General features: G+C 36.0%; 1 protein-coding gene across 2 annotated transcripts in view; it reads right to left on the bottom strand.

The window, feature by feature from the left end:
• Nucleotides 1–17,038, bottom strand: part of STXBP5L (syntaxin binding protein 5L) — a 324,426-nt gene that overhangs the window by 146,705 nt on the left and 160,683 nt on the right. For both annotated transcript variants that reach the window (XM_069554728.1, XM_069554732.1), the window contains exon 9: nucleotides 15,290–15,413. In XM_069554728.1, coding sequence (XP_069410829.1) covers nucleotides 15,290–15,413 — 124 coding nt within the window. The remainder of the gene's footprint in view (nucleotides 1–15,289; nucleotides 15,414–17,038) is intronic.

Genomic DNA, 17,038 nt, shown 5'->3' with positions numbered 1-17,038 from the left:
TATGGCCAGTATGATGAGAGAACAATGCATAAGCCAAACTGGGTAGATTAAAAGATTCATGTAGAAGAAGAGAGGAAAGAATGCTGATGAGGTACAAAAGAGCCATATAATGGCAATCTATAAGACAGATTTGCCGTGTTGACAAGGGAGAGCCACTGGAAACTTCCAAGTTGAGAAATAATATGCATAGAGCAATGTCTCAGAAATATTAATACTGGTTTATTTAATAAAGAAATTTTGAGGAGGTAAGATGCTGATGATGGAAAACAAGAAGATAATTACAAATGTTCAGGAAAAACAGGAAGGGAAAAAACTGAAGAAAAGTAAAAAGTCTCAAAGAAAGGTAGGATACTATTAATCATACCAACAAGTGCATTATGGGAATATTAGAAGGAGAGGAGAGAAAGGAGAAAACATTCACAGAAATATTGGCTGAAACTTTTCTAAATTATTTGAAAAACATTATTTATACATCTAAGAACCTCAAAAAACTCCATGTAGGATAAAAAAGTCAATCTACTCCCAGAAACATCAAGGTAAAAATGCTAAAAGAAAAAAAAATCTTGAACGGACCAAGAGAAAAATCATTCATTGTATATAAGGGAGCCCCAATAAGGTTAATAGCTGAGACTCATCAGAAACAATAAGTCAAAAGGCAGAGGAATGACATACTTAATTTACTGGGAAAAGAAACCCTCTTAACCAAGAAGCTTATGTTCATCAAAATTATTTCAATAATCATTATCAAAATAATTTGAAATATTCAAAATGAAATAATTTTGATTATTTCACTTTTCAAAAATTAAGGTGAAATAAAGATATTTCCAGATAACAAAAACTGAGAGAATGTGTTGCAAGCAGAGCTCCCTTACAAAAAATACAAAGAAGTTCTTTAGGCTGAAAGAGTAATATGAACCTATATACAAAGATTATAAGTAAAAGTAATTAATGTAGGTAATTATAAAAGACAGTATAATTATACATTTCCTTTTTAATCTTAACTGACTTAAGAAGCAATGTAAAAATTGATATATATATATAATTGTAATATGGGATACTTATTTGAAAATAATAACACAGAGAAGGTTGATGGGAGCAAGGCTACACTGGAGGGAGACCAAATGGTAACTTGAATCCACAAGAACAAAGGAAGAGAACCACACATAAGCAGCAAAAAGGCTAACGTAACAACTTCTATACATACATGTGTGTGTAGTAGTTGCTCAATCAATCATGTCCGATTCTTTGTGACCCCATGGACTGTAGCTCGCCAGGCTCCCCTGTTCATGGAATTCTCCAGGCAAGAATAGTAGAGTGGGTTGCCATTCCCTTCTCCAGGGGATCTTCCCAACCCAGGAATTGAACCTGGGTCTCCCATCTTGCAGGCAGATTCTTTACCATCTGAGCCACTAGGGAAGGCCCTATATACATACATACCTTTGACTAAATAAATGGTTCAAACAAAAAAATACTGGAGACCTGGGTTCGATCCCTGGGTTGGAAGGATCTCCTGGAGAAGGGAAAGGCTAACCACTCCAGCATTCTGGTCTGGAGAATTCCATGGACTGTATAGTACATGGGGTCACAAAGAGTCGGACATGACTGAGTAACTTTCACTTCACTTTAATGAAGTATTAATAGAATAGAAAAAATATATATCAATAGCAAATCAATAAACTGAAATCTGGTTCTCTGAAAAGATCAGTAAAATAGCTGAACTGACCAGAAAAGACAGAAACAGAGATAAAAGACTTAAATTCTGCCACCAATCCTTCAAACATTCTCCTAAAAACCAAAGAGGAAATATTTGCCAACTAATTCTATAAAACTATTAGTACCATCCATTGTATGAGATCAAACATCCTGATATGAGGCTAAGACAGAAATATAACAATGAAGAAGTGAGGTTTTTCTAAATTACGGGAATATGGTTACCATCAGAAAAACCAGTTACTGTAATATACCTTTATCAATAGAATAAAGAACAAAAATTAAACAATTATCTCAACAGACTAAAAAGGCATCTGATGAAGTCTGACACTCTTTTGATTAAACAAAAGCTCCACAAAGGAAAAGAAAAAGATTTCCTCAACCTGATAAATTACTATGAATAGAAACCCAGAGCTTACCATCATATTTACTGGTGAAAGAAGAAAAATTTTCCCTCTCTGATCAAAAACAACTGAAGAAAGATCAAGATGGTGGAATAGAACCATGTGGAGCTCATATCCTCCCACAGATACATTAAAAATACATCTACATGTGGAAAAATTCTCATAGATTCCTACTGAATACTGGTGGAAGATCTCATGTGATCAAAACTGCAGGAAAGATCATCATCTAAGCAGGTAGGACAAAAGGGGAAAAAAAGCAATCAGAACAGAACCTGCACCCCTGGGAGGGATCTGTAAAAGAAGAAAGGTTCCTTCACCCTGGGAACCCCCTTCAACGGCTGGGAGATCAACAGTGAAAAACAGGGAGCTTCAGAGGCTCAGAGGAGAGTGTAGCAGCTGGCCTGTGGTAGGCAGAACAAACAGAGATTAGCATAGATGGTCCTGGCTACCTCACTTGCAGTCTCTAGACCGAGATGCATGTCTGTGGTGCTCACTGGGCGGTGAGCTAAAACTTGGGCTCCAGTGGATAGACCCAGGGAGAAACCTGAGGTTAGCTGTGCAGAGGCAGCCTGAAGGGGCTAGAGTGTGTCTTAGACTACAATTGGGGGTACACAGGATGGAGCTTGATTCTGCCACTGAAGCCCCACTGTAAATGTGCAAGAATGGAAGGGTACCAAAACATGCTCACAGTGGGCACGGCTCTGCCTCTGTGAGCTCTGGGCATGCTCAAGCACTGTGGGCCGTACACACACAGAGGCAAGGCTGAAATCTGTGTTGATCCCCAGGAGCCAGAGCCACATGACTTTAGAAGCAGGGCTGAAATTTGAGCAGTGTCCTGTTGGCTTTGGAGGATTTATGCCATAGGCTCCTTTGTAAGCTCAGAGCCTGTGATACATTCAAGCAGACTACTGGTAGTCCCAGGGTTGGATGGGTCTGGCATTAGTAGCTGCCAGAACAAGCAAAGGCAGGGCCAATGTCTGGATTGACCCCTGAGGTCTCACAGCAGGTCCTGGTGCCTGACCAGTGGATCTGTGCCTGCATATCTATGCTGGTGGACTGGTGAGCACAGTGCCTAAGGAACTGGGCTGATGGCTTGCATTCTTATCCTGAGGAAGGGCCAAGGGTGGTGCCAACGAGAGCATACTCATGGGTGAGACCACAGAGCACACTTCCCAGTAGACAGTTCCTGGGGAGGAACAGTTAGTGCCTCGTCCCCCAGCGAAGTGTTTCACTCTCACCTACCTCACACCACAGCTCAGAAATGGATCTAGAAGCTACTACTCCAACAACTGGGAGCAGACCCTACCCGCAACAGGGCTGTGACAACCACAGAGCAAAACGGAGGCCCCATTCAACAATCGAGGCAGGCTCTGATCACCACAATACCAGTCACACCCATTATCAAGAGGATAATGGGCAGGACACAATGAGGAAAGCTGAGGCAGGCAGCCATATTAAAAACAGCCCTCTCACCAAAAATATTACACAGACACAGGCTACACAGGGATACCCACATAAAAACAGCCCTTTAAGACTGCAGTGGACAACTGTTTCTTCTTAATTCATAGAGTCGAAGAAATCTAAGAAAAATGAAGAAGCAGCAGTACCACTTCCAATTAAAAGAACAAGAGAAATCCCCTGAAAGAACAAACAAATCTCCCCAGTCTTGGAGTTCAAAAAAGAAGACTAATAAAAATACTGACAGAATTAAGAAAGGCTATCAACAGGAATTAAGAAAGGCAGATCACTGAACAAGGAACTAGAAACTATAAAGAAAAGCCAATTAAAATTAGAAAACTAATTTTCTGAGACAAAAGCTGAGCTGAAAGCAATAAATACCGAACTTAACAATTCAGAAGAACAAATAAGTGATCTGGAAGAAAAGAATGGAAATTATGCATCAGAACAATAGACAGATAAAAAAAAAAAGCAATATAAAAGACCTATTACACACATAATAGGGATCCCAAAGAAGAAGAAAGAGAAAAGAGGATTGAAAATATATTTTAAGAAATTATGGAAATTTTGTCCCAAACCTAAGGAAACAAACTATCTAGGCACAAGAAGCACAGCGGGTCCAAAACAGGAAGAACCCAGACTTACACCAAAATATATCATAAACAGAGAATTCTAAAGGCAGCAAAAGAAAAAAAAGTAGGTTACAGGGAACCCTCATAAGGCTATCATCTGGTTTCTCTACAGAAATCTTGCAGACCAGAGGGGACTGTCATGTTATATACAAAGCTCTGGAAGGGAAAATCCTACACCCTAAGATACTCTATCCAGCAAGATTGTCATTTAGAAATTCCGCAGATAAGCAAAAGCTAAAGGAATACAGCAATAGAACTATTGAAAGGACTACTGAAAGGACTTATCTAAACAGAAAAGAAGCAAGAATCTATAGGAAAGAGAAAATAACAATTGGGAAGCAAATCACTTAAATAGGTCAGTACATGAATTTAAAAAGTTTTTTTGAAAGTGATGATAATTACAATGAATAGCAAAAGAATAAACATGATGATGTAAAACAGTACATCAAAATCATAAAATGTTGGGGAGGGGTGTAAGAAAATGAAGATTTTTTTTTTTCTTAATGTCTTTGAGCCTATATGACTACCAGCCTAAGCAAGTAGATATGGTATTGGGTTAACACACTTGAAAAACTTTAACCACAAATAAAAAACAAAATAAATAGATGCACAAAATACAAACAAAAAAGGAATTAGTTTCTGCTATACAACAAAGTGAATCAGCTAGATGTATACACAGAGCCACTCACTCTAAAGCCTCCCTACCAGCCCCTCATCCCATCCCTCTAGGTCATCACAGAGCACTGAGCTGAGCTTCCTGTGCTATACAGCAGCTTCTCATTAGCTATCCCTTTACACATGGTAGTGTATACATACATTAGTGCTACTCTGCCAATCTGTCCCACCCACCCCTTCCCACCTGTGTTCACATGTCCAATTATGTTCCAATAAAAATAAATAAAATATTTTTTAAAGTTTTTAGTCAATAAGTTGCCAAGTACATGAAAAAACAAAAGAAAACATAAGCATAATACAAAAGAAAATTTTCAAACCATAAAAAGACAGAAAGAAGGGAACAAAGAAGAAATACAAAATCAACTAGAAAATAAGATTTTAAATGGCATTAAATTTATATCTATCAATAGTTACCTTAAATGTCAATGCACTAAACGCTCCAATCAAAAGGCACAGAGTGGCAGACTGTGTAATAAGACAAGAGACTACAATATGCTGCCTATGAGAGATTAATTTCACATGTAAAGACACATACTGAAAGTGAGGCAATGGAAAAAGATATTCCAGGCAAACAGAAGCAGAAGAAAGAGACGGTGGTAAAAAGAATGCTATACCATGACTAAGTGCAATTTATCCCAGATATGTAAGGCTGGTTCAACATTCAAAAACTAATTAATGTACTCCATCACATCAATAAGCCAAAAAAGAAAAACACATCACCATATAAAGATGCATAAGAAGCATGTGACAAAATCCAACACCCATTCTGATAAAAACTCCCAGTAAACTAGAAATGAAGCTGTGCAGGAACTGAAAGGGCCTTCTCAGGAATGGACACTCCAATCTGACCCCAACCTCTTGCTTTCAGAAGCTTTAGCCTCCTAAATCAGATTGATTACATTCTTTGCAGCCAAAGATGGAGAAGCTCTATACACTCAGCAAAAACAAGACCAGGAGCTGACTGTGGCTCAGATCATGAACTCCTTATTGCCAAATTCAGACTTACATTGAAGAAAGTAGGGAAAACCTCTAGACATTCAGGTATGACCTAAATCAAATCACTTATGATTATACAGTGGAAGTGAGAAATAGATTTAATGGACTAGATCTAATACAGTGCCTGATAAACTATGGACAGAGGTTTGGGACATTGTACAGGAGACAGGGATCAAGACCATCCCCATGGAAAAGAAATGCAAAAAAGCAAAATGGCTGTCTGGGGAGGCCTTACAAATAGCTGTGAAAAGAAGAGAAGCAAAAAGCAAGAAAAGGAAAGATATAAGCATCTGAATGCAGAGTTCCAAAGAATAGCAAGGAGAGATAAGAAAGCCTTCCTCAGTGATCAATGCAAATAAATAGAGGAAAACAACAGAATGGGAAAGACTAAAGATCTCTTCAAGAAAATTAGAGATACCAAGGGAACATTTCATGCAAAGATGGGCTCGATAAAGGACAGAAATGGTATGGAACTAACAGAAGCAGAAGATATTAAGAAGAGGTGGTAAGAATACACAGGAGAACTGTACAAAAAAAGAGCTTCACGACCCAGATAATCACAATGGTGTGATCACTCACTTAGAGCCAGACATCCTGGAATGTGAAGTCAAGTGGGCCTTAGAAAGCACCACTACAAAGTTAGTGGAGGTGATGGAATTCTAGTTGAGCTCTTTCAAATCCTGAAAGATGATGCTGTGAAAGTGCTGCACTTATTATGCAAGCAAATTTGGAAAACTCAGGAGTGGCCACAAGACTGGAAGAGGTCAGTTTTCATTCCAATCCCCAAGAAAGGCAATGCCAAAGAATGCTCAAACTACCGCACAATTGCACTCATCTCACATGCTAGTAAGGAAATGGCAACCCACTCCAGTGTTCTTGCCTGGAGAATCCCAGGGACGGTGGAGCCTGGTGGGCTGCCGTCTATGGGGTCGCACAGAGTTGGACACGACTAAAGTGACATAGCAGCAGCAGCACATGCTAGTAAAGTAATGCTCAAAATTTTCCAAGCCAGAATTTAGCAATACATGAACTGTGAACTTCTAGATGTTCAAGCTGGTTTTAGAAAAGGAAGAGGAACCAGAGATCAAATTGCCAACATCTGCTGGATCATCAAAAAAGCAAGAGAGTTCCAGAAAAACATCTATTTCTGCTTGATTGACTATGCCAAAGCCTTTGACTGTATGGATCACAATAAACTGTGGACAATTCTGAAAGAGATGGGACTACTAGGCCACCTCACCTGCCTCTTGAGAAACCTATATGCAGGTCAGGAAGCAACAGTTAGAACTGGACATGGAACAACAGATTGGTTCCAAATAGGAAAAGGAGTATGTCAAGGCTGTATATTGTCACCCTGCTTATTTTACTTATATGCAGAGTACATCATGAGAAACACTGGGCTGGAAGAAGCACAAGCTGGAATCAAAAAGATTGCCGGGAGAAATATCAATAACCTCAGATATGCAGATGACACCACCCTTATGGCAGAAAGTGAAGAGGAACTAAAAAGCCTCTTGATGGAAGTGAAAGAGTAGAGTGAAAAAGTTGGCTTAAAGCTCAACATTCAGAAAACTAAGATCATGGCATGTGGTCCCATCACTTCATGGGAAATAGATGGGGAAACAGTGTCAGACTTTATTTTTTGGGGCTCCAAAATCACTGCAGATGGTGATTGCAGCCATGAAATTAAAAGATGCTTACTCCTTGGAAGGAAAGCTCTGACCAGCTTAGATAGCATATTAAAAAGAAGAGACATTCTTTGTCGACAAAGGTCTATCTAGTCAAGGCTATGGTTTTTCCAGTGGTTATGTATGAATGTAAGAGTTGGACTGTGAAGAAAGCTAAGCACTGAAGAATTGATGCTTTTGAACTGTGGTGTTGGAGAAGACTCTTGAGAGTCCCTTGGACTGCAAGGAGATCTAACCAGTCCATCCTAAAGGAGATCAGTCCTGGGTGTTCACTGGAAAGACTGATGCTAAAACTGAAACTCCACTACTTTGGCCACCTCATGCGAAGAGCTAGTGGACTCACTGGAAAAGACCCTGATGCTGGGAGGGATTGGGGGCAGGAGGAGAAGGGGACAACAGAGGATGAGATGGCTGGATGGCATCACTGACTCGATGGACATGAGTCTGAGTAAATTCCGGGAGTTGGTAATGGACAGGGAGGCTGGTGTGTTGCACTTCATGGGGTCGCAAAGAGTCAGACACGACTGAGCTACTGAACTGAACTAAAACCAGCTTTACAACAAATATTAAAGGAACTTCTCTAGGCAAAAAAAAAAAAAAAAGGCCACAATTAGAAACAAGAAAATTATAAAATGAAAAATCTCACCAGTAAAGCAAAGATACAGTAAAGGTTCAAAACCATGCATACACAAAACCAGTAGGGAGGTTAAAAGATGAGTCATTAAATCATCTACATCCACAATAAAGAGTTAAGGGATACACAAAACAATTAGATGCAAAATATGATATCAAAAACAGTAATCGTGAGGGGGAGGAGAGTATACATTTAAGGTTTTTGAAATGCATGTGAAAGTAAGAGATAAGCAACTTAATCATGTATATATAGATTACTATACAAAAACCTCTTGATAGTGACAAATCCAAAAGCAATAACAGATCCCCAGATACACAGAAAAAAAAATCCAAGCATAAATCACAGGAAAATAGAACAAGAGAAGAAGAAAGCGGGGGAAAGCTACAAATCCAAATCCAAAACAATTTACAAAAAAATGGCAAGAACATAAAAATTGATAACTGCCTTAAATATAACTGGACCAAAAGCTTCCACCAAAAGATATAGGTTGGCTGAATGGTACAAAAACAAGACCCACATATATGCTGCTTATAAGAGACCCATTTCAGATCTAGAGACACATACAGACTGAAAGTGAGGGGATGGAAAAAAAGTATTCCATGCAAATGGAAATCAAAAGAAAGCTGAGGTAGCAGTACTTACATACAACAAAGTGACTTTAAAATAAAGATTGTTATAAGAGAGAAAGAAGGACACTACATAATGATCAAGGAATCAAGCCAAAAAGAAGATACAACAATTGTAAATATATATGCACCCAGCATAGGAGCACCTCAATATATAAGGCAAATGCCAACAGCCATAATAGGAGAAATTGACGGTAATACAGTAAGAGTGGGAAACTTTAACGCCCCACTTTCATCAATGGACAGAACATCCAGAGAAGGAATCAATAATATAACACAGGCCATAAATAACACATTAGAGCAAATGAACTTGATTGATATTTATAGAGCATTCCATCAAAAAGCAGAACACACATTCTTTTCAAGTGCACATGGAACATTCTTCAGGATAAATTATACTAGGCCAGAAAAAAAAGAAAAAAGCCCTCAATAAATGTAAGAAAACTGAAATCACATCAAGTATCTTTTCCAAGCAAAACACTATGAGGACTAGAAATCAATCAACTATAAGAAAAAAATGTAATAAATGCAAACACATGAAGGCTAAACAATATGCTACTTAACAATCAGTGGATCATTGAAAATATCAAAAAGGAAATTAAAAAATACCTTGACAGAAATGAAAACAAAAAATGATCCAAAATATATGAGATGCACCAGAAGCAGTTCTAAGAGAAAAATCTATGGTATATACAGGTTTACCTCAGGAAACAAGAGAAATCTCAAATAAGCAACACCTAACCTTAGGCCTAAAGCAACTAGAAAAAGAACAAACAAAACCAAAAGTTAGTACAACAAAGAAAATTATAAAGATGACAGCAGAAACAAAATTGAGTCTAAGAAAAAATAAAAATGATTCTTGAAAGTAAAAACTGATTCTCTGAAAATATAAACAAAATTGATAAATCTTTTGCCAGACTCATTGAGAAAAAAAGGAGAGGGCTCACTCAAATCAATAAAACCAGAAAAGAAAAAGAGATTATAACCCACACCACAGACATACAAAGGATCATAAGAGACTACTATGAACAACTATATGCCAATAAAATGGGCAACCTAAGAGAAATGGACAAATTCTCAGAAAGGCACACCTTCCCAAGACTAAACTAGGAAGAAATAGGAAATATGAACAGACCAGTAATGGAACTGAATGATTAATTAAAAACTCTCAACAAGCAAAAGTCCGGAACAAATTGACTTCGTGGGTGAATTGTAACGAACATTTATAGAAGAGTTAGAACCTATCCTTCTCAAACTATTTCAAAAACTGCAGAGGAAGGAACACTTCTGAACTCATTCTATGAGTCAAGCATCACCCTGATATCAAAACCATACCAAGATATCACACACAAATAAGAAAATTATAGGGCAATTTCACTGGTGAACATAAATGAAAAAAATCTCAACAGAATACTAACAAACCACATCAAACAATATATAAAAGAATCATATACCATGAAAAATGGAATTCATCCCAAGGATAATAATTTTTTAATATCCACAAATCAATGTGATATACCATATCAACATATTGAAGAATAAAAACCATATGATCATCTTAATAGGTGCAGAACACTTTTGATAAAAATCAACATTTATTATGACAACTCTCTAGAAAGAGGACACAGAGAAAACATATTTCAACATAATAAAGGCCATATTTGACAAACCCACAGCTAATATCATGAAGTGAAAGTGTTCCTCTCTCAGTCATGTCTAGCTCTTTGCAATCCCATGGACTGTAGCTCACCAGACTCCTCTGTCCAGGGGAATTCTTCAAGCAAGAATACTGAAGTGGGCAGAAGTATCCCCCTTCTCCAGGGGATCTTCCCGACCCAGGGATCAAACTCTGGTCTCCCACATTACAGGCAGATTTTTTACCATCTGAGCCACCAGGGAAGGCCCAACTAACACCATAATCAATGGTAAAAAGCTGAAATCATTTCTTCTAAGATCAAGAACAAAAAAAGGATGTTCACTCTATCAACATAGTTGTGAAGTTCTAGCCATGACAATCATACAACAAAAAGAAACAAAAGAAATCCAAATCAGAAAGGAAGACATGAAAGTGTCACTGTTTGCAGATGGCATGATACTATACATAGAAAATTCAAAATATACTACCAAAAAACTATCAGAGCTAATCAATGAATTCAGTAAAGTTGTAGGATGAAAATCAATATACAGAAATCTGTTGCATTTCTGTACAAAATGGACTGTCAGAAAGAAAATTTAAGGAAACAGTACCATTTACTATGATTTCAAAAAGAATAAAAAACCTAGGAATAAACCTGCCTAGCTAGGGAGGCAAAAGACTGGTATGCGAAAAACTATAAGCCTCTGATGAAAGAAATTAAAGAAGACACAGATGGAAAGAAAATACTATGTTCTTGGATTAGAAGAATCAATATTGTTAAAAAGACCATAATATCAAGGCAATCTATAGATTCAATGTAATCCTTGTCAAATTACCACCATGTTTTCACAGAACTGAAACAAATAATTTAAAAATTTGTATGGAAACACAAAAAACTTTGAATAGCCAAAAAAATACTGAGAAAGAAAGATGGAGCTGGATGGATCAGGTGCCATGACTTCAGACTATATTCCAAAGCAATAGATATCAAGACAGTATGGTACTTGCAGAAAAACAGAAATGTAGATCAATGGTACATAATAGAAAGCCCAGAGATAAACCCATGCACTCATGGTCACCTTATATATGACAAAGGAGGCAAAAATATACAACGGAGAAAAGACAGCCTCTTCAATAAGTGGTGCTGGGAAAACGGGACAGCTACATGTAAAAGAACAAAATTAGAACAGTACCTAACAACCATACACAAAAATAAACTCAAAATGGATTAAAGACCTAAATGTAAGACTGGATACAATAAAACTCATAGAGGAAAACATAGGCAGAACACTGACATAACTGCATCAAGATCTTTTTTGACCCATCTCCTAGAATAAAGAAATTAAAAACAATAATAAGCAAATGGGACCCAATTAAACTTAAAAACTTTTGTACAACAAAGAAAACCATAAACAAGACAAAAAGACAACCCTCAGAATAGGATAAAATATTTAAATTATATGACTGTCAAGGGTTTAATACCTAATATATACAAATAGCTCATACAACTCAATATTTTTAAAAAAACCCAACCACCTAATCAAAACATGAGCAGACCTAAACAGACGTTTTTTCCAAAGAAGACATAGATGACTGACATATGAAAAGATTGCTAATTATTAGAGAAATGCTAGTCAAATGCAAGTCAAAAACAGAATAAGTTAAGTCTCACAGTGGTCAAAATGGTTATCAAAATGTCTACAAATAATAAAGGCTAGAGAAGATGTGGAGAAAAGAGAACTCTGCAGGAAGGAACATAAACTGGTATAGCCATTATGGATAGTAGTATGGAGGTTCCTTTAAAACTAAAAATGGAGCTACCTATGTGATCCAGCAATACCACTACGGGGTATATACCCAAAAAGAAAGAAAAAAGAAAATTCTGACTCAAAAAGATATATGCACACCAATGTTGATAGCAGCACTATTTACAATAGCCAAGACATGGAAACAACTCAAGTGTCCATCAACAAATGACTGTCTTAGGAAGTGGTGTGTGACAAATACACATAACAGTGCAATATTACTCAGCAATAAAAAGAATGAAATATTGTCATTTGCAGCAACATGGATGGACCTAGAGAACATTATACTTAGTGAAGTAAGTCAGAGAAAGACAAACATTATGATACCACTTATATGTGGAATCTAAAAAATAATACAAATGAATCTATACACAAAATAGAAACAGACTCATAGATATTGAAAACAAATGTAAAAGGGGAGGGAGGAGAGGAAAATTACAAGTACTGTATTAACAGATATAAACTACTATACATAAAATAGATAAGCAACAAGGATTCACTGCATAGAACAGGGAATTATATTCAGTAATAACCTATGTTGGAATATAATCTGAAAAAACAACTGAATCACTAAGTTGTACACCTGAAACTAACACTGTAAGTTAACTATACAACAATAAAAAATACTTGCGTATTCAAAGTAAAAATTAAAACATTGTATTTTGATGTAATAAATACGATAAATATTGCATAAAGGACAATGGGTGAAGGTAAATAAATATATGTGGTTGTGAAATTTCTACATTTTATGTAAAATGTTACAATTAACTCTAATATGGAAAGTTAAGGAAGTATACTGTAATCCCTAGAGCAACTGATTAAAAAGACTATGTGAAGATGAAGGTAAGTTGCCTATATGTAAATTCAAATGAATTACAGTAAAAACTTTAAAATAAGCCAAAAGAAGGCAAAAGGGGGAGATAAAAGGAACAAAAATGCAATACTGTAAGTGATTCTATTTAATATTAGTGAACACTCCAACTAAATGATGTTAGAGTGAATAAAAATGCAAGACCCAACTATATGTTCTCTACAGAAGACATGATGGATGTCTAATAATAAAATCTTAAAACACATGAAACAAAAAAAAGGACAAAATTAAAGAGAGCAGATAATTCTATAACCATTAAATTTTAATACCAGTTTCTCAGAAATTGGTTAGTAGTCAAATATCAGTTAAATCATAGAAGATTTGATAAACATTATAAACCACATTTTGCTATTTGGTTTTTAAAGTATAAACTCAAAAAGAATAGAATTACAAGCAAAAATTCACAATAATAGAGGTTTTAATAATAGGTATTTCTCTAAGAACTGAAAACTCAATAATAAAAACAGTGAAGATTTAAATAGTACAAAGTAAAAATAAGAATTTCAAATTTGACCTTCGTGTAAAAGGAAATTATATTCTTCTCAAGTATACTTGGAACTTCATGGTAATTAATTGTGTATGTCTAATTATAAAGTAAATGAAAGGCAGAATAGAAGAGTACTATGCTAAGTTATGGAGAAGGCAATGGCACCCCACTCCAGTACTCTTGCCTGGAAAATCCCATGGAGAGAGGAGCCTGATAGGCTGCAGTCCATGGGGTCAGACACGACTGAGCGACTTCACTTTCACTTTTCACTTTCATGCACTGGAGAAGGAAATGGCAACCCACTCCAGTGTTCTCGCCTGGAGAATCCCAGGGACTGGGGCAGCCTGGTGGACTGCTATCTATGGGGTTGCACAGAGTCAGCCACGACTGAAGTGACTTAGCAGCAGCAGCAGCAGCAGCAGCAGCAACAGCATGCTAAGTTACACAATTCAAAGAAAGACAAATACTCTTTGTCACTTGTATGTGGAACCAAAAACAAAACAAAACAGAAACAGACTCACAGATATAGAAAACAAACTAGTGGTAACCAGAGTAGAGAAGGAAGGGGGAGAGGCAAACTAGGGTATGAGATGAAGTGATATAAACTACCACGTATAGAACAAATAAGGAATATTGCACACTGCAGGGAATTACAGCCACTATTTTATATAAACTTTAAATGGAGTACAATCTATAAAAATATTTAATCACTATACTGTATACCCAATACTAATACAAATAATATATCAATGGTACTTCTATATAAATAAATAAAGCATCTCTAAGTTAAGTGCCTAAATGTAAGGTAATCTCTTAAGTAAACTGCTAAGATAAATACTGCAATAATTTAGTCTTTTGCAGATAGAACATGATGGTACAAAAAGATGGCAGAACAACCCAAGCTGGAATAATTCCATCTTTTGATTTATGGGTCACCCACTATACAAACATACCACTATTTTCTAAATGTAAAACTGTAATAAACACCCAGAAACTGTAACACAACATATTTGATAACCTCTAGGTTTTGACTTTTCCATTCTTACAACCAAGAGTATGAGGTAAACACGAAAACTCAGATCACCTATATTATGGAAAACAATACAGCCTCTGAATAAAAGTTATTCATACATTTGACATTGTTATTCTGTCCAGTTAGGTAGAACCAACATAAATCCTAAATATCTCCTTTCAATGAGGGATATAATAAGAAATACAACCTAAAAGAAAAACCACAGTACTCAAATGGCATAAGTGAAAATAAACAGGGGAATTTAGAAGATAAAAGACTCTAAAGCAGTACAGAAATTAGGTCTAAGAGTTAGATCCATAAAGTCCCATCTCTCACTAGCTTCCTTACCCCTTAAAATTGGTCAAATTCCTGCATCATTTCCTCTGCTTCAGACACAGCAATCATCAATTATTCGATTTTTGCCTGGGAGGCCTCTATATACTTTCAGTTACAATGTAGAAAAGTTGACAGACAGGAGGAAGGATAAGTTAGAAACTTTGGGTCATAAGGTGGGCATCTGAAGGAGGTATAAAGGGGTATTTAGAATCAGAAGCTATCTATTACCTCTTTTTAGTGATAATGATACCAACTTTCCTAGTTCAAGTAGTGGCACTGCATCTCCAGAGTTTCTTTCTTTTGAAAGCATATATCTTACCATGTGGAACTGTGGTCTGGAAAGGACGACTTGGGCTTTTCAGGTTCCATAAAGTCAAGCTACCATCTGAATGGCTGCACATGAATTGTTTGCCCTCATGATGCCAATCAATTGAATGAATAGCCTAATGAAATAACAATTAAAAACAAGTAGAGGAGGAAGAAAGTTGATATATCATTGTATATTCCAAAGGAAAAATATTTTAACACAGAATTATTATAGCAATAACACTTAAGAAACATGTAATTTTTCTGACCTAGATCATACTACCTTTGGCTTCAACTCTCTATAGGCATATAAGAGGCTGTAAAATCTTATCTCCTTAGATAAGAAAAGTTAAGTAAATTTCATTTTGTTGGATCCCAGAACTTTTTGTTGTAAATCCTGTCTTTCCCATATCCTTTAATGCTTCTTTGAAAATTATTACATGGAAGTAAAAGCAAGGTTAACAGAAGATAATCTCAGGTGAGGCAGAATTTAATTTCACTTAAAGTATCCAACTTAAAAAGTAATTTACATTAGAGTTGCAATTTGAGGGCTTAACTATGTGCCAGACCCCAAGGTAAGCAGTTTATGTACATTATCTCATTTAATCCTACCAAACAGATATTATGTGTTTCCAAATTACACACGGTAAAACAGGCTAGAAAGACGAAGATATCCTTGCTCAGGTTACACCACTCAAATCCAACATCTAACTATAAAACCTATATTTGGAATCAATGAACTATGTTAACTCTAACATATGCTATTTAAATTAACTTAAAGCAGGAAAAGCTTAAAATTGTTTGTATTTACAGATTCATTCTGTAGTTATAAATTAAATTAAAAAGCAATTGTTACATTTTCCTGAATTGTTTTATTCCCCGTGATTACACAATATCTTACATAAAGTAGGTACCCAAATATTTGTTAAATGAATAAGTATTTATGTTATCAAATGTTGCCACACCCTTGGTATTCTTTCAAAATTAGTAAAGTATATACGGAACTTCGGTAATGTGCTATTTATTGCAAGATGAAAGAAACTCTAGTAGACATAAAAGTTGAACAGATGTATACAGCATGATCTTTCCTTAAAGGAACCTAAACAACTGCGAGAAAGGAAACTATAACAATACTTATTGTTTAGAACTTTTAATATTTAGTTTTTTAATCTATATTTATAAAATTAAGTTATAGATATATTTGTTACTATTTATATTTATACAACTAAGTTATGAATATATTTATTTATACCAAACTTATACATCTATTTACACACACATATATTTCCAAACAATAAGTATTATTATAGACAAATGATGGCTAGAGCAATCAATAGACATATTAGAAATGAAACAGTATATCAGTGGACCTCAAGGTAAGATTTGATTAATTGGAAATGATACCATGACACAACAGACTTATTTTTTCTCTCACTCTGGTCTCCATTACTGGGCAGAGAAGATTTCTTTACTACCAGGGTTCAGTAGAGGCAATGAGAGTGAAAAAAACAGTTCTTTGTCTTCTCAGCTTATTTCTTCTCATTTTTGTATGTATCTAAAGGCAAAGGCCACTTCTTACCTCCTCTACATGTTAACCTGGATGAACCTCAGTCAATTTAATAAAGTTCTTTCAGACTACTTTGCTAAAAATGGTAGGTGCAGAGAAAGCATCCCCAGCCCTAATCTTTATATCCCACTGAATTTGTCTACTGGAGAAGACAGATATAAAAATAATAGATATATAACATAAAATCAAAATAAG

Source organism: Ovis canadensis, chromosome 1, assembly GCF_042477335.2.
Source record: "Ovis canadensis isolate MfBH-ARS-UI-01 breed Bighorn chromosome 1, ARS-UI_OviCan_v2, whole genome shotgun sequence".
NCBI lineage: Eukaryota > Metazoa > Chordata > Mammalia > Artiodactyla > Bovidae > Ovis > Ovis canadensis.
This window is presented reverse-complemented; position numbering and strand designations above follow the sequence as displayed.